Raw genomic sequence first — 23,253 nt, 5'->3', positions numbered from 1 at the left:
TCCCTGGGACATGGAATTGAGCCCTGAATAATAACTTCATTCACTTTCTAAGTTCTCTGCCAGTTCTCCCTGGCTGACACGGAAGCTGTGTGCTTGCAAGGGAAAGCCAGCCTCCCTCTTTTAGGGCTGGATCTTCTAGGAATTAGGAGATTGGGACAATGGAGGGCAGTGAGAAGCCATGGGAGGGAGGTGCTAAAATTAACTCACCTGTCACCAAGTCACATTCAGAACCTGGTTTCTGGCACTCATTTGGGGGCTGGAAATGGAGGGGAAAGAGATGAGCTTCAGTCTATTCTAGAAGAAAACGAAGTCTGGCCTTTCCCCTCCCTGATTAGCATTTTTATTGCGTCCCTCCTATTTGCTCTGCCTGCTCATAATTAAATACTGCCCATGGTGTCCCGTCTATCTGGGTAATGTTCTCTTGGACACCGATGAATTGGATTTTCTTTATGGACTCACTCCTCTGAGAGAAAATAAGGCTCAAGTTCTGCTCCTCCCACCCGCAGGGCGGCTCGGTCTCAAGAGGGTGTTTGGCACTGAGGTCAGCAGCCTCCTCACAGCACTCTCAAAGTCCCTGATCTGGGCCCTTGAAAAGAAAATGAAAAAAGTACCAGGTCCTGGTCCACAGAGCAATCCCAGTGAGAGATAACCCAGGATATGAGGCACCTGCCCTGGTTCTGCTTGGCAAGGCCTGAGGCCCAGAGGCTGGCAATAATCCTACAAAGTTAGGAGAGCAGGGTTGGGGAGAGGGATGTGGGATGAGAGGGATCAGGACTCCATGGGGCTGGTTGTAATCCCCATAGTCCCACCTGTTTGGCTCACCAGTGGTCTCTTTACACGACCCACAGTCATAGACCCATAGTCATGGTGGCTGCTGTGGCCCTCAGGCCTTTCCTCCTCAGTGTCATCACGTTCCCTCAGTATCCATTCTATTTCCAAGGAGCTGCCTTACACTCTCCATCTTCTTCTCTGCCTCTGCTCTTTAACCAAAGCCCAGCATCTCCTCTCATCCTGTCCAGCTTGGGCCACAATAAAGGGTGGATGAAATGGAATTTGAACCTCCTCAAGTGCAGGTTTATCACTTTAGAACAGGGGTTCACAAGGCACGTCCTGAGACCAGCAGCATCAACTTGTATTTGGGAACCTGTTAGAAATTCCAGTCCAGCTGGTGGCTCATACCTGGCCTGTAATCCCCACACTTTAGGAGGCCTAGGTGGGAAGTTTCCTTGAACCCAGGAAGTCAAGGTTGCTGTGAGGCAGGCTCCACTATTGCTCCAGTCTTGGGGACAGGGAGAGACTCTGTTAAAAAATAAAGGAAGAAAGAAAAAGAAAGAAAGAGAGAGAGAGGGAGGGAGGGAAAGAAAGAATGAAAGAAAGAGAGAAGGAAAGAAAGGAAGGAAGAAAGAAAGAAAAAAGAATGAAGGAAAGAAAGGAAGGAAGGAAGAAATGAAAGGAAGAGAGAAAGGGGGAAAAAGGAGAGAGGAAGGAAGGAAGAAAAGAAAAAAGAAAGAATGAAAGAAAGGAAGGAAGAGAGAAAGAGAGGGAAAAGGAGAGAGATAAGGGAAGAAGGAAGGAAGGAAGGAAGGAAGGAAGGAAGGAAGGAAGGAAGGAAGGAAGGAAGGAAAGAAGGAAGGAAGGAGGGAAGGAAATGCGAATTCCAAGGTTCCACTCCAACCTAGTGAATTAGAGACTCTGGGGCTGGGCCCGGCCAGCTGTGTTATAATAAGATCTCCAGCCCTTTCACATCTGACAGCCACGGCACTAGCCCAACTTTCCACGACTCCCTCAGCAGTATCTTCCCTGAAGACCACACCATATGTGCAGTACTATCTCCGAACTACCACTGGCTCCAGGCCACTCCCCTGCTTTCTAAAAGAAACCGACTGCCCTGCCTCAGACCATTCTCCAAGGAGCTGTGCTTGCCTCCTCTCACATCCCTCCTCTGCACCCTCTCCCTGGGCAATGTCGTCTCTTCTCACAACTTCAGCTCTCACCTCTAGGCCGATGATTCTCACATGCGCATTTCTAATAAGCAACTCTCTCCCAAGTTCTAGAAATACACTTCTTTCTGCCTCTCAAGCACCTGACCCTGAATATACCAGGCACCTCCCTCACCTGTCCCAAACAGAACTCCCGCAAACTGATGTTTGAGGTTCGTTATTTTAGTTCATTCCCCACCCTGACTCTGCACAGATTTCTCTGACGGAGACTTGCAAACACACGGTCACCTATAATCTACTATAACCTTCTTATCCCCGCTCGCTTCTCATCCAAGCAAAGTGGTGGTGGTCAGGGGAAGGGTCTGTCATTCCTACACACGCCTCAGGCAGCTCTTTGACATGAGCTTCCATCCTTGTCATTTGTCTTATGTGTCAAGGCTTTTCCTGCATTATAATGGTGGAGAAAATGAGTATTATTTGCCCCTCAGGTCCCAGCTAGGGATGGTCCCAGTCCGCTGCAGCTTCGTTTCTAGGATCTCTGATTCCTCTGTACATGCACAGCAACCCTGAGCAGTGTGATGAATCTCCGCTTAGCAGAGAAAGGAGGAAAGGGAGATGGACCACGGTCCCTAATCTCCCTGTCAGGGTCTGACACTGGCTGGCTATTCTCCCGAAATCTCAGAGTGTCAGCCACACAGACATGTGCTGCCAGGGGACATTCCCTGTGGCTCTGGATCCTGAGCTGCCTCCAGAGAGACCCCAGTCTGGGCAAGCAGCCTAGAATACAGTCAACCTCCAGTAAGTGTTTGTTGAATGAGTAACAAAACATTGAAGAATGAAAGAGGCTCTCACAGTGCCTTGCGCCAGTCCCGGCCTTTCCAGCCCATCTAACTCCAATGTATCTATACAGAAAGAAGCTAAGGCAGCAAAAAGGAAGATGGAGAGAGACTTGCAAAAAACATTTCTTTGGGATATTCTCTTCTGTTTGCCTCTGAGGAAGACCTCTGGATCAGGAAAAACATGTAGGCTTCCCAAGGCGGCAATCCCTTCTCCTTCTTGCCCTCCATCCTGGGCTTGTGCCCTTCCAGGCTATGGGCAGAAAGAAGTAGACAGACTAGCTTGGAGACAACTTTAAGTGAATTCAATTACCATAGCAACCAAAACCGGCAGAATGGAGATTAGGCTCCAGACAGCTGCAATCCTGGCACCCAGGAGAGGCAGCAATCTGAAGGCCATTGCTGTGAGGCCGAGGGGAAAGGGGCACCCAGCCCATCCGCCCAGAATTCTCCAGTTCACCTGTACTTTCTGGACTCTGCAAAGCTCTTACCTAGCAGGGAGCAGACATCCATCCCTGCCCGGAGCTGGAGAGCCTGGAGGGGTATGGGGGTCAGAGCACGAGCAGATGCTGGCCTCTTATTTCCTGGTGTGCCCTTCTATGGAAGGTCAGGGTACTGCTCTGCCTTCCGTACTTCCCTGCAGCATAAGAATAGCAGCTCTGGAATCAGACCGTTTGGTTTCAAATCCCAGCTCTGCTATCTGATCTTGAGCCAACTGCTGACCTCTGCACCTCCGTGTTTCCATCTGATGAGTGGGGATGATAGTAACTGGTTCAGAGAAGTGTTGTAAGGACCATAAAATAAGAATCCAGAGAAAGGCTCAGAACACTGTGTGGCACATAGTAAATGTCAGGCAAGAGTTTCTGTTGTTTCCATTGCTGTTTATCACTTTAGAACACGGGCTCACAAGCGTGTGCCTAGACCAGTACCATCGACTTGCATTTGGGAACCTGTTAGAAATGTAAATTCCAAGGGCCCCTCCTGGCTCTTGCCTATTGCCCTGCTGATGAGCATCACTTTTGTCAAGGTGAGGTGCCCGGCCTGAGGCAGGCAGAGATCATTCTCGGGGGGCTAAGTTGGTTCACGGTAGCCAGTGCCCCCCTCCTGCTCCTGAAGCCAAATAGAATCCCAGAGGACTGCACAGGCCACCTGACAAACAACTGAAGGCTTTGCTCCGCTCTCTGGGGGGGCTTCTTCTGGGTCTGCCAAATGTGGTCAGCCTGGGGAATCTCTGTAAGAACCAAACCTCAGACAGCTGGTGTTCTCATTTACCTACTCATTTCCCTGAAAGATGTTAAACAAGTCTTTGATCATTTTAGTCTGAAAGCTGTTGCCTTCCCTGAGGGGGGAACCCTTTTCTATAAAGTGGGGATAAATATAAGGGCCAATTTCAGAAAAATAGTTGACCTGTTCATGTAGAAGTGAGGGTGAAGGTAGGCACCACCTTTATGGCCCTTGTCTCATGTGCTTTCAGGCTTTATTTCCTAATGGCATGTGAGTGTCCAGAGAGCAAAGATACCGCCCTTCATTCAAGTGACGAACTTGCAATCGTGGCTAGGGAAGGTATTTTCTAGTCCGCCTTTATGGGATTTGCTCATTCCTCAAACAGTTTTTGAGCACCAGGGATGGACCAGACCTTGTGCCACAGCTGGGAATGCCAAGATGAACAAGACTTCAGGAGTTCGGCTTGGCAGTGAATGAGGACCTCACAAAGTGCTCTTTGGTGGGGGTAGGGGGAGTGTGGTGAGGATATTTGGGGCAGCACAGTTAACCCCACATGAGGCAGTGGGGCTGGCATCAGAGAGGCCAGGCATCTGGATTGGCATGGAAGGAAGAAAACAATTTTGCCCAGTGGAGAACTTGGAGGGAAGACTCTGCAGGCAGAGAGAACAGCAGGTGCAAAGAGGAAGTGGGGCAGGCCTGGTGTGTCTGGGGGAAGGTGAGAAGTTTAAGGATGATAACGCGTATGCAAACTCGCGTATGCATGCTCGAGTGTGTGTGTGTGCACACGTGTGCAGACTGGGGGACAAAAGGGGGTGGGAAGAAGAATGACGGGGGATGAGACCCAAAAGTTAATCTCTCCTCTTATATCTTAACTGTGATCAGCAGTTCTATAATCCTTCAGCTTCTGCGGCCTGCTATGCTGCGATTTGCTCAGCCTCGTTTTGAAAATGTGTCCCCCTCTAACCAAAGGAGTTGTTGAGTTTGTCTCAGGTGAACCAGCCTGTTTCTGAGATCTGCATTGCTCTTGGGCCTCGAATATCCCCAGCTGGCAGGTCCCTCCAGTCCGGCATAAACAGCTCTAGCTGGAAAAGAGCCTGAGAGAGAACTATGATCACCCTCCTTCCTGGAAGGGCTGCATCTACACCCCCAGCAGCTCCCCTTTGCCCTGCTGTGTCCCAGATCAGCACGGTCATTTGCCCAGGCAGCACAGCCTGACTTGGGACCTTCTTGTGCTGCTCCACATCCAGCCAATCAGAGTTCTGATCCTTTTGACCATAAACATATTTCTGTCATGTTCCCTCTTGTCCATCCCCAGTACCATTGCCCTAGTTGAAGCCCTCCTCATTTCTCTCCTGGAATACTGCAATAGCCTGCTAATTGGTCCCCCTGCTTCCCATCTGGCCCTCCTCAAATCCATCCTCCACATTGCTGGGCCAGAGTGGGTTTTTTTGTTTTTTTTTTCAAATAAGACCTGACTGCATTATGCATATGACGAAGCCCTTGGGTGGCATCTCATGGCCTGCAGAATAGGGTCCAACTCCTAAGCTTGCCACACAAGACCTCCATGGGCTGCTTCCCTCACCTTGGCCCTGATGTGCCCTCACTCTGGCTTCACACTCCAGGCACAAGCTGAGACGTTTCATGCCCTGGTGTCTGCTCTGCCTGGTGGTCACATCATTCCCTCACTCATTTGGCAGATTCCTGCCTTCTTTCCAGGCTCAGCTCAGATGTTATCTCCTACAGAGCATCTTCCCTGACAGCTTGGCTGGACCAAATGTCTCTTCCCTGTGCTTCCCTGGGGTCCACACACACCCCATCACACATACTAGCTTTGCCACTATTGCAGCTGTGCGATGCATGCCTCCAATTCTTCATCTGAAAATGGAATAATAGCTCTATCTCACGGGATGATTTTGAGAATTTGTATATCTAGCTTCTAGTCACCCCTCAGACTTCACTGACCCCAGATGAGGTTTTCATAAGCCTAAACATCAGTGCAGAATGCAGACTCACTGTCTGTCTTTCTCTTTAAACCATGAGCTATACTCCAAGGAGGCAAGGTCAGTGTCTATCTTGCTCACCACCATATGCCCAGCACAGCAACTGCATATTCAACAATTGTGTCTAAATGAATGAATGGTTTAAGAAGTGTTTGTTGAACTAACATTAGTTAGTTGAGCACTAAGTTGAACACTTTATCCACTAAGTGTTTGCCGAACTAACACTTAGTGGATAAAGACCTATCAGTTCAAATAAAATGTTTATTGAATGCCAGGTTCCCCTGTTAATATATAGGTGGGGCAGGGGAATACAAATAAGAGAGCAGGCTGACAGCGAAGCCTGGTCAGAAGAGCATGCTGGGTTGGGAGTTGCATTCAGCTCAGCAGCACTTGAATAGAGTGAAATGAGGAGTAAAGGGAATCTTCCAGAGAAAAACAGTCAGTAAGCCGCTCCCTCTCCTGACCCTCATCGCCATCCCAGTGACGCAAGCAGCGCTGTCATTCTCTAAAAAGGCTGTTGTGTTTCCTTTCTTTTTTCTTTTTTTTGTCTACATCAGGAATCTGGAGCAAAGAAGGAGCCTGCTAACATTGAACTCGTATTTGCAAAATTGGCTCAGGCATTAGTTAAGAAGTCATTAGCTTACCACTTTGGAGATTCTAGTCTGTCTTGCTGGGAAAAGAGCCCCATGGAGCTCTCAGGCAAGGTATTCACTCTGTCATCAACAAAGAAATTAGAACATTCTAACTTTTTTAAGCGTGCGACTATTTTTTGTTGTTGTTTTTTCACACCAAGGCTGGCTGTCTCCATTCTTTATGACTCTGGGCATGATTTAACACATATACTTAAAAAATGGAAGAACAGCTTCTTAAATTTGCAGTAAATGTATTGTTCAATAGACTTGATTTACTAGTTATGAGCTATGGAAGAGCCACCATGGTGATTTATTGCCATGTTGTCTCAGGCACTGGAGTCACTGCCTCTATCTGCTCCAATCCCATAAAAGTAATCCAATGAAGCGAAGACCCACAGCACTTCTTGGCACCGGCTTGGATTGTGACTGCCACACCCTATTCTGTATATCAGGCCCCCCCCTCAGATGATGGGATGATGGCAAGTAGGAGGGGAGTGGGGCATGGCCCATGGATTTGGGGGCACTTGTTTCACAGTGGCTGGTCAAGGAGCAGAGGTTTCTGGGCATCACAGCTTGTGAGAGATTTTCAGGGCTCCACTTGCCTCCCTGGTGACTCTGCAGAGGAATTAAGTAGATGGGAAGTGTGTGTGTGTGTGTGTGTGTGTGTGTGTGTGTGTGTGTGTTGAAAAGAGGGAGGGACTGAGACTTATGATTTAGATGGATTGAGATGGGTCAGCCTCTTGAGAAAAACCTCCACAAAATAGTCTCTGCTTTTGATACCTGAACTGAAAACATCTGCTGTTCCCTAAACATGGCTGGGAAGTGTGGTAAGTTCTATAGTGGGAAAGGGGGTGGGAGTGGGGAAGAAGCATTTCCAAGCTAAGCCCTACATGTAGGAGTTAGCTAAACAGACATGGAGAAAGATAGAGTCCCTGCAGAAGGAAAAGCCTGAGCAAACACTCAGGGGTAAAAGCAAACCTGTGAGTTTGGAGAACTGCAGCACTTTCAATATGGCAGGAACACCAAGTTCAAGGGGCCCAGGAGTAGAAAGTGGAAAAGCAGGATTAATCAATGATTCAGTAACAACAGGAGACGTGTTGAGATGTTTACGCAATTCTGAGGGCAATGAGAATTATAGGATTTCAACTAAGGGGCAACATTGTTGGATATGTGTTTTGAAAAATCACTCTGGCTGCTTTGTGAAATATCCTTAATCCAGGCCAGGAAGCACAGCCCTGTGTTCTCTGCCAGTCTCTCAGCATCTGATGCTCAGCAGCTACACAGATGCTTGGGAGGGAATGATGCGCGGTTCCTGCTCAGGACTGTCTGGAGACCAGGGTCAGACAGAGCTCCTTCTCTTTGAGGAAGTCATATCGAAATTACGCTACCAGTGAGTACAGGAGGGCCATAAGATGATTGCCTGAGAGTTAACTAAGAATGGCAAGAACAAAAGACCCAAGTTCAGGCCAGGGGAGAGGCCATAATGTCTATGACAGTCTGATTGCTGGCTACGCTGTGCTCTACCATCTCGTAAACAGTATCCCCAGCTTCTAGCTTTTCTGCAGGGATCTGGGGAAGGGTGCATTGTGAATGAAGGTCTGTGTAAGACAGCATTATCCAACAGAACTTTCCATGATGACAGAAATGTTCTCTGTCTGCATCTTCCAATGTGGTCGCCATTAGCTCCAGGAGGCTACTGCGTACTTGAAATGGGACACTGCAATTAAGAAACTAAATTTTGGCCGGGCGCGGTGGCTCATGCCTGTAATCCCAGCACTTTGGGAGGCCGAGGCAGGTGGATGACGAGGTCAAGAGATCGAGACCATCCTGGTCAACATGGTGAAACCCCGTCTCTACTAAAAATACAAAAAATTAGCTGGGCATTGTGGCGCGTGCCTGTAATCCCAGCTACTCAGGAGGCTGAGGCAGGAGAATTGCCTGAACCCAGGAGGCGGAGGTTGCGGTGAGCCGAGATCGCGCCATTGCACTCCAGCCTGGGTAACAAGAGCGAAACTCCGTCTCAAAAAAAAAAAAAAAGAAACTAAATTTTTAACTTTATTTTATTTTAATTAATTTAAACTTTAATTTAAACAGCCCCATGTGGCCAGTGGCTATCATATTAGCACACATCTAAGATGTGAGATTTCCTTGAATACAGTCCTATCACATGCTGACCATGTAGGAGATTCTTATAAGCAATTTTTTTTTTTTTTTTTTGAGACTGGAGTCTCGCTCTGTCACCAGGCTGGAGTGCAGTGGTGAGATCTTGGCTCTCTGCAACCTCTGCCTCCCGGATTCAAGTTATTCTTCTGCCTCAGCCTCACTGGGACTACAGGCTGTGCCACAATGCTGGGCTAATCTTTGTATTTTTAGTAGAGACGGAGTTTCACCACATCAGCCAGGTTGGTTTCGATCTCCTGACCTCATGATCCTCCCGCGTCGGCCTCCCAAAGTGCTGGAATTACAGGTGTGAGCCACTGCTCCTGGCCTTATAAGCAATTCTTATTTGTTATGCCTGGAGGCAGTGTGGTTTAGGGGAAGACTTTGGACACTGGCATAGACAGCCTGAGGGTTTGAATCCCATCTGTGCCACTGTATTGGTTAGGGTGGGCTTACTACTTTAACATACATCACCCACATTTCAGAAGTGTCGCATAATAAAAAATTTATTTTTTGCATATTTCACAGCTCAAAGTAGGTTGGGAGGGCTCTTGCTTCACGTAGTCACCCAGGGACCCAAGTTCCTTGCTTCTTATGGCTCTGTCCTTGTCTAAGCCCTTGAAATTGTTTCCATTCAACCAGTGGATGGAGAAAGAAAGAACATGCTAAATTGCCCTAGATGTTTTTTTATGGGACTGGCCTATATTACTTTGGCTGGAACTTAGTCAGATGGTCACACCTAACTGCAAGAGAGCCTGGGAAAGTCATCTAGCTGTGTCTGCAGAAAAGGGGACCTGAACTTGATTAGCATCTAATCAGTCTCTGCTACCCGTAGCTGCTAGCTGTGTGACCTTAGGTCTTAGTCTTCTTATCTGTAAAATGGAACATCAGAATTGGTGAAAGCTAAATGAAGTAAAGTATGTGGAAAATGATGAATCCAGGTGGGATTCATGACCGTGACGCTTCTCTCTCAGCTCGGACCTCCTCACAGCTATTGAGCATCAACCCTGCTAGAGGAAAAAAAAAAAAAAAAAGCTTGCACATAGTTAGTGGCACCACTACCAGGCATTTTATGGGTTTCCTTTTCTACCCAAGGGACAGGACAAACTTTGGACAGCGTTTAGTAGACCCTCAAGCTTGCCTAACCCGGTGACCACTCGGGCCATGGGTGCAGGTACTGGCCAAATGTTCTCAGCATCATGGTGGGAGGGAAGAATGACTTCTCTACAGAGATGGATTTTGTTGGCCATAACAAAGGTGCAATTATAAAAATATTTACAGATGAAATTATGTTATATTATATCTGGAATCTGTTTCAAGATTATGGTGGGGGAGTGTGTGAGTAGGGTACAGATGAAAAATGATTGGCCATGAGTTTGTAACTCTCAAGGGTAAATGATAAATTCATGGGGGTGTATTATACAATTCTCTCATCTTTTGTATATGTTTGGAATTTTCCATAATAAGAAATTTAGTTATTTTCCTTTTTTTCTTTCTTTACCTTGCAGTCTCAGCTCAAAGAACATAATAAAGAATTCTGTGAGAGCCACGAGGACCCATCTTTAATGAGGATTTTGCAGAGAAGTCCAGAAGCCTCTGATGACTTTGCAGTGTGGGGAGAGTAGCTAGACTGTCTTTCTTTACTGGTTGATTCACCAAAGCAATTAACGACTTTGCAGTTGAGTCTCCTACAAACCCAGTGAGGCAAAAATACCCAACCCTAGCCTTGAGTTCTGAAGAAAAAAGTGCACTTAACTGTAAGTATCATAGATGTGCAATGCTGGAAGGGCCTTGGTGCTTATGAGCTGTGTCTGTTTACCAAGAAGAGGCTGGTGTATAGAATCAGTGCCCAAATTTCCCCATTATAACACTTCTGCAAAAGCCGGAGACTTGATTTTTTAGCTGCAGAATTGAGACACAGACTACCTTGTTGCCTATAATCCATCAATTAGTACCAGTTTTATGAATGGGCAGGACTCTGTGGAGTTGGGAAGAGTCTCCTGGGACCCCATACTTTCCCCATTACTTTGATGAATGCTGGAAGTAACAGCTACTCCATTTCACTGTCTTGGCTTAAGGCTCTGACCTACGAAAATGTGAATTCTCTGTCTCTGGATGAGATGGCCACTTACATGTCAGTTCAGATACTTTTATCAGTTCCTGCTAATGAGGAAGTAATGGAGAGAAATGGGTTGAAGCTCAAGGCTGCAGAAATGGGGTTGTACAGAACAGAGAGAGGAGCCAGTGGGATGAGGGGGAGTGTCTAGGGACAAACTTCTCCCTTGATTTCACACATTCACCAAGGTTCAGTATAAACAATAATTACATAGAAAGAACTCAGGTGATCTGTCTAAACTACACAAACAAATTACTGCTTGTAAAGCTTACCCAGGATTTAAAAGAGCTAGTTTCCGACACATGTAGACTCAGTGACAATACTATAACAGCCAACATTTTTATTTATTGTTGTATATGAAACATGTTGTAGGTGTTATCTAACTCAGTCTTCATGAACCTTCGCTGGAACCCATTTTGCTAGGTGGGGGAACTGAGCGTCAGAGAAGTAAAGTGGCCTGCCCAAATTCACACGGCTGGTGAATGACAGAGCCAAAACTTGAAGCCAGGTCTATCTGGAGCCCATGTTCTCACCACTAAGCCTTCACTGTCTCAGATTTGGGATGCAAACTTTTCATGCAAGCTTATACTTAAGGTTCAGCAGCCTTTGGTCTTGGCATCTTCCTGAGCAAAGCCATGGTTAGGTTAATACCTTTTGACAGGTCCCCATGCTGGCTTTTATGGTGAGCTGTCAGCTTCAGGCAACCAGGAACATTTTCAATGGACCATGCCCTGGCTGTGCCCAAGAAGGTGATATTCTGGGTTTGTGACTGACATTCTGCCAGAAAGGAAAGAAAAGAGTTCTCTGAAAACCAATCTGGTTCAAGAAAAGAACACTGGCAAGGTCTCTGCAGGCAGCATCGACTGAGGCTCACTTTGTAGAAACGAAAAGCCTTTCCTTCCCTCCCCACTGGAGGTGGGGGGCTTTGGGGCTCTTTTCATCTAGGATCAGCTGAAAACTGAACACCCTCATTCTTTCTTTCCGTCCTCACGCTGGTGCTTAAGATCAATCAGATGGGACCTGGAGACCGACCAGTTGACAAATTAATCGCATATTCCCAGTCACATGCAATCGAGGAAGCCATGCAAATTAAAGTTAAAATAAATTATTAATGCAAATCTGTTGAACATCTGTAATGTGCCACGCACTGAGCTAGGATTCAGAAATAGCTAAGACAATGGTCCTTTCCTTAAACAGCCTAAAGTCCAGAGAGGGATATTATCATGTGGAAAACAAGGCCACACGGGTCATAAGAACCATGTTTGAGGTATGCAGGAAGGACTGTGAAAGTCCAAAGTGGGGAATGATTAGTTCATCCTGCAGTGTGAGGGAGGACTTTACAAATACTTATGTGACTTTTGTCTTGGGTATTTAAGGTTTGAGGCTGAGTAGAAGTTTGCTAGGAAGACAAAAGAAGTAAGAACTGGTGGAAGGTGTTTCCGAAGGAGGGTGCAGCCTGTACAAAGGCATGAAGGTATGGGAATTTTCAGATAATGAAGAAAAGATCTACATGCTAGAAAGAAAGATGTAAGTAGAAGAAGGTAAGGCTGGAAAAAAAGTGGGGGAGATAACATGATAGAAACAGGGTTTTTTAGGGGAAACAATCGATTGCAGAAGGATTAAGGCTGGTGCCTGTGTACAAAGATGGAGATGCACAGTGGAAGAAATCATAAGCATCTGAGTGAACTTGAAACCATGGGCTTGCATAGACTCTCCAGGGAAAAGGGAAGAGAGAAAAGCAAAGAAGAACAAGGACAGAGACCTGGGAAACCCCAGCACACAAGCAAAAGAAACCACCAGCAGCCGGGCGCGGTGGCTCACGCCTGTAATCCCAGCACTTTGGGAAGCCGAGGCGGGTGGATCACGAGGTCAAGAGATCCAGACCATCCTGGTCAACATGGTGAAACCCCGTCTCTACTAAAAATACAAAAAATAAGCTGGGCATGGTGGCGCGTGCCTGTAATCCCAGATACTCGGGAGGCTGAGGCAGGAGAATTGCCTGAACCCAGGAGTCGGAGGTTGCGGTGAGCCGAGATCACGCCATTGCACTCCAGCCTGGGTAACAAGAGCGAAACTCCGTCTCAAAAACAAAAAAAAAAACAAAAAAGAAACCACCAGCAGAAAACAAGTCACTACATTCAACAGCTATATCCCCAGCCTCCACCCACCGCTCTCCAGATCTGCTATCAGGAAACTAAACAAATGATTAGAACTTTCCCCAACTCCCTGTACCTGTCTCCCCTTCTCATATTTGCTTTCCTCCTTTTCTTCCCTCCTCTTCCTTCCCTGGCACCTTTCTCCAAGGGAGGTCTTGATAAGCAGAAAACCCTCCATCTGGGCTTTGCCCCCCCGAGGAGCTGCCTTGATTGGATCAGGGGTCAGGCTGGCAGAAGGTCCACTGGAGCCCGAAACTTGGATGGCTTATCATTTGCCATAACTGGTCTAAGCATAGTGATTAATGAGATGACGTTCCAGGGCACTACTGGCCTCCAAAATGGAGTAGGGCTGCAAGAAGTAAGAGTGCCCCCCTCATAAAGGGACCAGAAACATCTAATAGTTGTGAGCATTCAGTCATTGGAGACCACCAATGTTGGGCAGAGCTTGCTGTCCTGGAAGCTAGACAACCTGGGCTGATACCTGGAAGGCAGAGCCCTGGCCTTCTGGGACTGGGGCAAACCTCATCAGCATTTACACCGCCACCTCCTACCCTGCCTTGGGAGGCTAGAGAAAGCCAAGCCACTTTCAAGCTTTAGAATTCCTCAGGCAGACATCACCCTGAAGAAAAATAGGGCGCATCCCCACCCTGGACATTCTGAGTCTTTGCCCCTGCATTAGTTCATTTTGCAGTGCTAAAAAGGAATGCCAGAGGCTGGGTAATTTGTTTAAAAAAAAAAAGATTTATTAGGCTCATGGTTTCTGAGGCTGTACAAACACGGCACTAACATCTGCTTTTGGTCAGGTCTCAGGAAGCTTTCATTCACGGTGGATGAGAAGGAGAAGCAGATGTGTCACATGGCAAGAGAGGGAGCAAGAGAGAGAGGAGAGAGGTGCCAGACACATTATAACAACTAGCTCTCACGTGAACTAATACAGCAGGAACTCACTCATTACCATGGGGAGGGAACCAAGACATGCATGAGGGATACACCCCCATGATCCCAACACCTCCCACTAGGCCCACCTCCAACGCTGGGGATTGCATTTTAACATGAGATTTGGAGGGGACAAATATTCAAGTGACATCAACCCCACACCTAACCTCTGGAGGCCAAATACAGGAGAGGTCAGGAATGTCCTCTTAGGGTAGCCCCTCTATCAGACTGAGGAGGCTACTCTACCTTCAGAAGCGGGGAAACCAAGCATCCTGGGGTAGTGACAAAAGGGAGAGGTCAGAGTTCCAATGTAGCTATGCAGCCTCACATCCTTCTGGAGTGTCCCTCTCTACCAGCTACCTTCAGGTTCTCTGTCAATAAGATGATAGTAATAGCTACAGCGCAGGATTGTGGAAAATCTAGCAAGGAGCCCAACATACGGCGGCTCCTTGACTTACGGCTGATATGCTAAAGCCTGATGCAAAACGAGCATTTGCAATGTTGCTTTCATCCCTTGGACAGCCTCCTGCTCTTCAGAGTTCCTCTTCCTGCTAGCAGCTTCCTGCGGCCCCTTCTTCTTTCCTCAGACGTTCATGAACCGAGGTGAAATCAACTCTAATAGCAACTAAATAAAAGCTCACATGCCCAGCTGTGGGAATAAGGGATGGCAGGCAATGGCAGGGTGAAAGTGAGAGTACCCCACACCCAAGGGGAGCCTCAGGGAGAAAGGTGCCACCCTCCTGACTTCCTCGCTGGAGCTCACTCTCATAAAGCCTTGCTGTCAGCGGTTAAATAAGGGAAGCTGGGACCACATGGATAGTGAGGGTCCTGGGACTTACTCTTCAGCATAAATCGGCCCCCAAGAAATGTCCCATGGGCTTCTGACATGGTCAAGCTCCTTCCTCATCTCTATTCCTAAACACTTCCTCTATTCCTTCACCAGAAACCTCCCTTTCCTGGGACTTGGGGAATTAGCTATCCCAGCAAGGTGAACTTGACTCTCTGTGGGCTGCGGCCTAGCGTTTTTATTGTTACATGCACGGGTGGGTGAGTGACTCTATGTGTCTCTGTGTACCACCCGCCAGTTCTATCTTCCTCCTCACACAGATTCCTTTGCACCTCCTGCGTGCACCACTCCTACCTTGAACAACAACCAACAATTATATTGCATGATTCTAAGCGCTTTATCTGTGTTAGTTCATTCAATTTTCACAACCCTATAAAGTAGATAGTATTACTTAGTACCATTTGAGAGAGGAAGAAATCATGGCACAGAGGGGTTAAGTACTTTCCACACGATCAAACAGCCAATTAACAGCAGAGGCAGGTTCAAACCCCGCCAGTCTCACCTCAAAGTCTGTGCTTTTTACATCTCAGGTACATAGCACTCAGAATGTAGAAAGCCTGTAACCCTCAGAGGTACAGCTCACCCCCAAAATTCTGCCCAAACATGGGGCAGATTGCTGAAATAGAACAGTTATAAGCAGTAAGGGTGGGGGTGACCCTTAAGGACACTCTGAAGCACAGCTTCAAAGAGACAGCCTGAACAGAGCAGCCCTGGGAAACAGCCACACAGACATACCAGCCAGGCACATCAGCAAAGAGGCAGCCAACTTGGAGCTGGGCTGCCTCTTACCCTCATGGTCCACACGGTGACAAGCTTTGCAAATAGCGGCCAGCACCACGGGACTAAAGAAAAATCCTCATGTGTGCACAGCTTGGAAAGGACACACACACAGAGAAAGAATAGTCATCCAAAGGAGCACCATCTTTAAATAGAAAAGATAGCCTGAAATACACCCTGAGCTTGCGGGTGCTCACACACACACGGCCAGGGCCAGAGGAGTGACTGAACAAATGCCTCAGCTGTGCTGGTGGCGAGGGGAGGAAATCTAGTGCCCTGGCAGCTCCTGACTTTCAGTTCCTATTTAAAATGTCTGAATTGGGAGCATCGACAAGCTCCCAAATTAGCTTTTTAAATAGAAGCTGAGAGTTAAAGGAAAAGCGGCCGTGTCATGGGGGAAAAGCAAGTGAAAATCCCGGCCAGGCTGGGACCAGAGGCAGAGGGGGAAGGCGAGGACAGGCAGTGCTGGAAAGATGCAGTAGAGGGCTGGGGACCAGTGGGAAGGACAGCATCTCCTGGGTACTCCTGCTGCCTGAGTCAAGGGACCTCCTTTCTCCCCATCGCTTGCTCTCATTTTGCAGAACACCTGGTTGTCGGAAGGGCTGGTAAACAAAACCCACAATGGCCTAGACTAGAAATCCCAGTCTTTCCTATTTTCCCTAGATGGTTAAGACAGAAAGAGAGAATAGTCTACAGCCAGCACACTTAAGCAATGAGATACCAGCTTATGAGGAATGAGGGGGCAGGTGTCTGAACCAGTGTCTGGTCTTCAAACAGGGCTTAAGAGGCTCAGGAGGCCACAATTGTCCCATTAGTTGACCCCCTGGGGAGAAATGATGTCCCCCAACTGTCTCCTGAAGCCTCCAAACCTTGAGGCAGATTTAACCCCTGAGCTGCCTTCAAGATGCTAAACAACAGTGAGAATGTAGAGGAGTTCAAACCCGGGCAGAAATAAAACACGGGTTTCACTTCTTTGAATTGAACATGGGATGGAGGACTGAAGGAAAGTGCCCCTGCCTCCTGAGTAGTGACCACCCAGGACCTGAGGCACTTTCTCCCAGGGGTTAGAGCAACTGAGGTGTGCAGTTGCCAGAAAATTAGCCCCTCCCCAGAAGAAAGGGAGGAGGGAGATGGGAGCTGCGCCAGGGCCTTCCCCGAATTCTTCCCCTGTCTGCCAGGGAGTGGCAGTGTTGTTAATCATTATTACTGTATGCAAATCCCACACAGCTCCGGGACTCCTGGCAAATGCTAATGGAGCCCACGCCCACCTCCCGAAGGGCCAATTGTACACCTTTCAGACTGACAGACTGAAGGGGGCTCCGGGGAATGTGAGAGTGAGTGAATGAGGGACTAACCTGCCAGGGGCCCACAAGGGCCCAGACCACAATTATCAACAACTCCTTCATTTGGAAGGGGGCTAGGGGTTCTCACAAGCCAGAAGCCCCGCTCCGTGCTCAGGGAGGTCCTTTTCCAGCCCTGGGTCTACAATTGTCTTAGGGTCTACATCACCCTCACAGTCTAGAACACCCCCGCCATCACAACACATTTCTCATTTCTCCGCCTCCGCACCCACCTCTCCACACCCAGAAATGTGATCCTCAAGCCAAGCGTACCCCATCCCTGCTGGGGCACGGAGCTGCCTCGCTTCCCGAGCGCCAGGCCGAGATCCCGGATTCCGGGCACCGAGGCTGGAGACACCGAGAAAGCCGGAGCCACGGGTCCGCCCAGCGGCTGGGACTGCGCCCTCTGCGCGCCGCCGCCCTGAGGGTGGGAATCTGGGCCGGACACCTGGCCCTGTGGGCACATGCTGACCTTCCCACTCCGTATTCTGGGTCCACGAGGCATGGAGCAGTGGGGACCCATGGGCGTCACGGACGGACTGAAGGGCTGGGCGGGCTCCAGTTGTAAGGGGACAGGCTCGGGGGAGAGTTCACACTCCCAAGTCCAGACTCTCGGTCTGGGTGGTGGATAGACGTGGCGGGATAGGAGGGCGAATCTCGACCTTCCGATGGTGCCCTTGCCCTCCAAGAGGAGAGCGGCTCATACGTGGGGTTAGAGGCAGTGTGTCCCCCGGGGATCTCTTCAGCCTCGGCACTCGGAGCTGAGAGCCAGGGGCCAGCAGGGAAGCTTGCGCGGTAGGGGGCCCACTTTGCCAGGTGGCGGGGCTTGGTCTCTAGCAAGTGCTGCTGCCCTGTGGACAGTCAGCGAGAAATAGACACCCAGCTAGGTGCACACACACCCCACGCGCGCACACGCCGGCGCTCCCTGCCACCTCTCCACGGGTCCTCAGCCACACACTCCCCCGAACTTACGCTCACGCCGTACTCCCCACTCCCCCCCACCCCCCAAACCCAGCTCACCTTGCCACGCTCACCCCCGTGCCCACCCTCGCCGGCACACGCGCTCACACCCGCGTCGGTACACTCCGCCACCTCCAGGCACACCCTAGGATTCCTCCACTCGCCGGGGAGACGCACCAGGCTCTGCCTCATCTCCCCACCCCCCGCTCACGCGCGCGCTCCTCTCCACACACACACACACACACACACACACACAAGCACTCACACTCATACACACCATCGCGCGCGGAGTCACTCCCCCTCGCACGCCCTCGCCCTGGGCACCCTCCCGCGGCGAGACTCCGGGTCCTCCTCCTCTCTCCCTCCGCTGCCTGGCGGCTCGGCGCTCTCCCGCCGGGCCTGGGGCCGCTGGGCCCGCGGGGATCGGAAGGGAGCCGAGGGCGCAGCCTTGCCGCCTCCCCCGGACTCTCCTCTCCTCCCCGCCCCGCCCGCGCCGCGCCCCCACCGCCTCCCCCCTCGGGAGAGGGACCTCGGGAGAGGCAGCCCTTGGCCGGCCGGGCTTCGCTCCGCGCGGCGCCGGCAGCGGCGGGGGCAGGGAGCGAGCGAGGGAGCCCGCGAGCCCGCGATCGGAGCAGCGAGGCGGGGAGGGGACGCGTTGCCGAGCCGGGGCTGGAGCGGCAGCGGCGGCGGCGGCGGCGGCGGCAGTGGCGGCGGGGGAGGGAGGGCCCCACGGACGGACGGACGCACGAACCGACCAAGCGAGGGAGGCAGCGAGCGAGACTTCGCTGGCGAGGAGGAGCCGCGCGAGCGGCGGCTGCTGGGCGCTTCCCCGCGCTGCTGGGCGCTCGGCGCCTCCGCGGCCCCCGGCTCCCGGCCGCAGCTTCCTCGCGCGCGCAGGGCGCCGGGCGCGGGGCCCGGGCTGGCTTCGCGGAAGGTAAGAGGGACGCGACCGAGCTTTCTGGAGCCAGGAAGTGAGAGGAGCGCTGCTCCCACGCCTGTTGCTCCAGCTGCCCACGCGACACCCTCCCACTCCCGCGCCCGGGTGGGTGGGCGCTGGGGCGCCGGAAGGATTGGGGGTGGGGCCCGTGCCGTGGGGGAGCAGGCAGCCGGCCCGGGGGCGTCGGTTCCCTCGGGCTGTGGAGCCACCTCCGGGCAGCCAGGCGCTGGGGTTCGGGGGTGGGGTGTGAACCTCTGCCCTCTTTCCATTGGCCTATCTTCCCTTGGCGAGTGCCAGGGACAGGTGGCGAAGGCTCGCTCTGTCCCCGCTCTTGGTGAGGGAAGAAGGAGAGAAATGGCTGAAAGTGGAAACCGAGAGCGTTTTGGGGCGCTTCGCAAAGTTCTCCTGTCGGGCGAGCCGGCGGTGTGTCTACCAGAGGCTGGGGGCCAGTCCATCTGGATCTGGTCCTGCCTGAAGCCGCTGACACCCCGCGAGCTCTGGGAAAGATCCCTACCTGACGCCAAGGGCCGTCGCGGCCCCGGGGAGGGGGATCCAAAGACTTACTTTGAGAGGTGTTTACACTGGAGGTGGGGGACGGGAAGGGACTGGGCAAAGAAGTTACCTGGACTCAACTAAATTCCTGCTCTTGCTTAGTGTTGACATTCGAATCCGGTCCAAGATGTTCTGCTTTTATCCCAGGCAGCTATGATATGTCAGCAACAGGCTGAGGTTCCAGACCTGATACCGCACTGCAAGAAAAAGGGTTCGTGTATTCCTTAAGAGAGAGCGTCTAAACTTTCTCGGGGTCCTAGGCACAATGTGATCTGTCTGTAAGACCAGGCAAGCGTTGCTGTATTTTGCATGGATGTTCGTGATGGTTAAATGTATGTCTTGTTTACTTTACTTTGAGAGAGTCTGTATGTTTACTGTCTGTAGACAGGGCTCCTGGGTGTGCACGAATTCAATGCAAAGCATGTATACATTTCCCCATGTGGACCTGTTGGCACACAGGAAGGGAATTGATGTGTTTATTTTTTCCTTGTCTCTACTTGAATGCAACACGATGCAAGGATACAAGGGACCCGCCTCCCCAGCTCCTCCCCGCCCCCCACCCCGCTCTAGAGAAAGAGGTTAGTAGCTTGTTCCCTTTTGCTCTTGAGGAGGCTGATGGAGAAAAGCAGTTCAGGAAGGTGCCCTGGCTAGCCTAGGAGTGGCACTGTTGGAGAAGAGGTTCTGTGCGTGTGCCCCAAGCCCGTGCCCCAAGAATCCCCAGTTTGGTTCACCTTTCGTGCTTGCCTACCAAAATCCTCTGCACATAGGAGAAGCCCTCTGGGTCATAGGCACTTTCCCCTGCCCCCAGACCAGCCCCGTTCTAGGCTAAGGGATGTGATGTGAGACTGTAGAAAGTAAGTTTCCAGAGGCGCTCCAATGAGGTTATTGAAGGACAGACCTTGGTGTCATGATATTTTTTTTTTTTCCTGCCTTATGCCTGTGCTCGGCTAGGTGTCAAACCCCAGAACAGGCTGTCTGGTCACTCTGTCCACTTTTCGCCTTTTACCTCCAAAACAGAAACTGTTTAATGGAGTAGCTGACTTTTTAGAGCAGGAGAAAATGTTTCCCTTTGCCAGGATTTGTCACCTTTTTCATTTCAGAGCTTACCTGTTTTGAATGTCTCTTTTCCAGCCTCCCCCAACCCCCTATCTTTCCCACTGTCAAACTCTTCTGCCAAAAACAAAAATAGCTTCAGATTTTTCATTTGTAAGGCGTCCACGTCCTAGTAAAACCTTGGCATTTGAGGCATGTGCAGTGCCATTGGCTGGAAATGGGGCCGCACTGTTGTGCCTGTTGCAGGAATTCATACCCAGGCCAGCTCCGGAAGGTGTTGGTTCCTGTCAGGGGGTGAGCGCTGCTGTATGAGCTGTGGAGAAGGCCTGTTTGAGTGGGTCATGCCTGCAGCGTTGTGGGGTGGCTATGGCCAGTGTGGCCTTGGGTATCATATCTGATGGGATACTTGTCCTCCCCTTCCACTCCCCTACCCCCACACACAGAGAAAGTAACAATGGGGTAATTTCTCCTTTTTTTGGTATGTTTCAACCCCCCCCCCCCCCCCAGGGGGACAGGGGCTGAGCCTCTGGAGACAGCCTGGGGCTTGCTTGGCCTTCTTTAGGAAAAGTGCCCTGGATTCATGCATGGGGTAAAAGTTTGGCTTTGGGACCAGAAGATTTTATGGTCCCAAGATAGGGAGGGGTTAATTTTTCCTTCCCCTGAGCTCTCAATTATTCATCTGAAAGCAGTTTGTAAAACACTTGTGGTTCTTGGAGGAGAGAAGATTGGGTTAGGGTAGAGAGGGGCAAGGTGATGGGACTCAGCTTGGCAGGGGCAGGTACCTGTCATTGAAGCTTGGGAATCACGATAGAGCAGGACTAGGGGAATGAAAGGGGAAGGACATCACCCTCTCAGGAGACAGAGCTGTGTGTCTGGCCACACAGGGTTCCACAGGGTGCCTCTGATTCTGTGGTCTCTTACTCTTTGCTTCTTGAACCCTTTCAAGATTCTGCCTCTCTGAGCTTCATTCTGGGATAAAACAAGATGTTAAGGGTCAAAAGTCCAAGGCCCAGAGTCTAGGAGCTTGGTCTCCTTTACTTTCTAGGAAGGCAGCCAGGGGTTCTGTGGGTTGACCAGGTCTTGGATTGCCCTGGGTTCCAAGTGACACAGGTTGTGTGCCCTGTGCTGAGCACCAGCATCAGCAGAAATTCCCAGACTAACTCCATCCTCACAGCAATAAACCCAGATGCTCTACTTCCTTCTTTGCATGGGTGACTGTCATTAAGAGGTCTCAATGAGACCTAAGCTATAAACATGATGTCCTGGATCCAGTGGAATCAGGGATCATTTGAGCCAATGGGTCTTTTGTCACATTCTTGTCCAATTCTTCTCATTTTACAGAGGAGGACTGTGAGGCCCAGAGGGTGGCTGTTGCTTGCTTTCACAAGTTGAGGATGGGATTTAAACTGAAATTGCAAGGCCTCACGAGCCCTTGCTCATTGCTGCCTGGGGAAGACAGGGAAAGGAGTCTCTGCATCTTGCTGTCTTCTGTCGGGAACATCAATATTGGGCAACACCTCGATCAGGAGAGCTGTTTGGCAGTGAGGTGATCAATGCTCTATTTGAAAATCGTCATCTCTTATATACACAGAACTCGGCCACTTTGAAGGAGGCTTCTGAGCTTCCTTCTCCTTACCTGTAACCTTTGGGCAGAAATGCCTGTATCATCAGATTTTAGTGGGAATAAATTAAATGTTGTGTGTAAAAGTGCCTCGGACAGTGTCCAGAGCATTGTCCATACTCAATAAATGTTAACCAACTCTGAATTGGAATCACCTGTGAACAGAGTTGAACTTGCGGGCTTGCTTCGCAAACACCCCTTGTCCCTTAGAGTTAAATCCTAGCTAAGTGTGTGCTGAGTAACTACAAAGTCTCCTAATCCTAAAGAAAGTATAGTTAGAAGGGTAAATTTCTTCTGGAAAGAAATACAATGCAAGATGTGTTCCTGACTCTTCTATCTTTTGTGCGGTGGCATGTGGATTACCCACTGCCGTTTGTGAAACGATCCCCATGCTTTTCTCAGTTCCTCAGTTCCAATCATCAGGAGCTCATCAGGCCTGTGCTGTTTTTCTGTTCTCTGAGTGTTGACACTTACGGGAAATGTCATAGTCATTCCTGTTATCTTCTGCAGCATCTGACTCAACCTCCCCTTATTAGGGAGCAAAGGGACCTGTGAAAGTTCCCTTTAGCATGAAGATGAGGAAACTGAGGCAGAGATTGGCTCCTTTAGAAAACTCGACTGAGTCACAGACAGGTACTTGAATTTGATTCTTTTGATTCAGATCTGTCTTCAGATTTTACTGTCTGGAGAAAGAATAGCCAAACCCTTGGCAACCCCTAAAATATATTAGCAAGGCATAAAATTGATGGGAAGCAAATGGAACCTGTAAAACCAGGGGTCCCAGCTCAAGCACCTACTGATGCCATGCCCTGTGCTGCCTCCTGGATTGTGATATGAAGGTCCTGGCCTTTGCGCTGAAAGAGCTTAGTGTCGGATAGAGAAAGCGAGGGAGTGGTCTGGCTGTACTCTTGAAAGTGTCTGATAGAGAAAGCCGGGGAGTGGTCTGGCTGTACTCTTGAACTCCACATTGCAACTGCCTGGGTTTAATGGCTCTGCCTACTTATTCCATCCTTTAGACAATTATCACAACTCCTATGCTTCATCTTTCTTTTGTAGGCAAAACATGGCCTACAGTGGTGTCTACCCCGCAGGGTTGTTAGTGGGATCGCTTGTGATGCTCCATGTAAGCGTGTGGTACTGTGCCTGGCACACCGGCAGCACTCAGC

The 23,253-nt window shown here is 50.1% G+C and overlaps 2 protein-coding genes across 7 annotated transcripts in view; one reads left to right on the top strand and one right to left on the bottom strand.

The window, feature by feature from the left end:
- LOC128928247 (uncharacterized) overlaps positions 1–20,809 on the bottom strand; it is a 75,139-nt gene extending 54,330 nt beyond the window's left edge. The window contains exons 1-4 of the mRNA XM_078333133.1: positions 20,723–20,809; positions 19,600–19,610; positions 19,376–19,442; positions 17,985–19,134 (exon numbers count right to left, since the gene is read on the bottom strand). Coding sequence (XP_078189259.1) covers positions 18,070–19,134; positions 19,376–19,442; positions 19,600–19,610; positions 20,723–20,809 — 1,230 coding nt within the window. The 3' untranslated portion in view covers positions 17,985–18,069. The remainder of the gene's footprint in view (positions 1–17,984; positions 19,135–19,375; positions 19,443–19,599; positions 19,611–20,722) is intronic.
- Positions 18,268–23,253, top strand: part of KCND3 (potassium voltage-gated channel subfamily D member 3) — a 224,581-nt gene continuing 219,595 nt past the window's right edge. For 4 of the 6 annotated variants that reach the window (XM_002751227.7, XM_009001880.5, XM_078332745.1 and 1 more), the window contains exon 1: positions 18,268–18,858. The gene's annotated coding sequence lies outside the window, so the exon portion shown is untranslated. Of the gene's footprint in view, positions 18,859–19,547; positions 19,625–23,253 lie in introns of those variants that run through there. The other 2 variants (XM_054236647.2, XM_002751226.6) reach the window with 1 other exon arrangement.

The sequence above is a fragment of the Callithrix jacchus genome, chromosome 7 (genome assembly GCF_049354715.1).
Source record: "Callithrix jacchus isolate 240 chromosome 7, calJac240_pri, whole genome shotgun sequence".
Lineage (NCBI taxonomy): Eukaryota > Metazoa > Chordata > Mammalia > Primates > Cebidae > Callithrix > Callithrix jacchus.
Note: the sequence above shows the minus strand (reverse complement) of the source record. Positions and strands in the feature narration are given on the sequence as shown.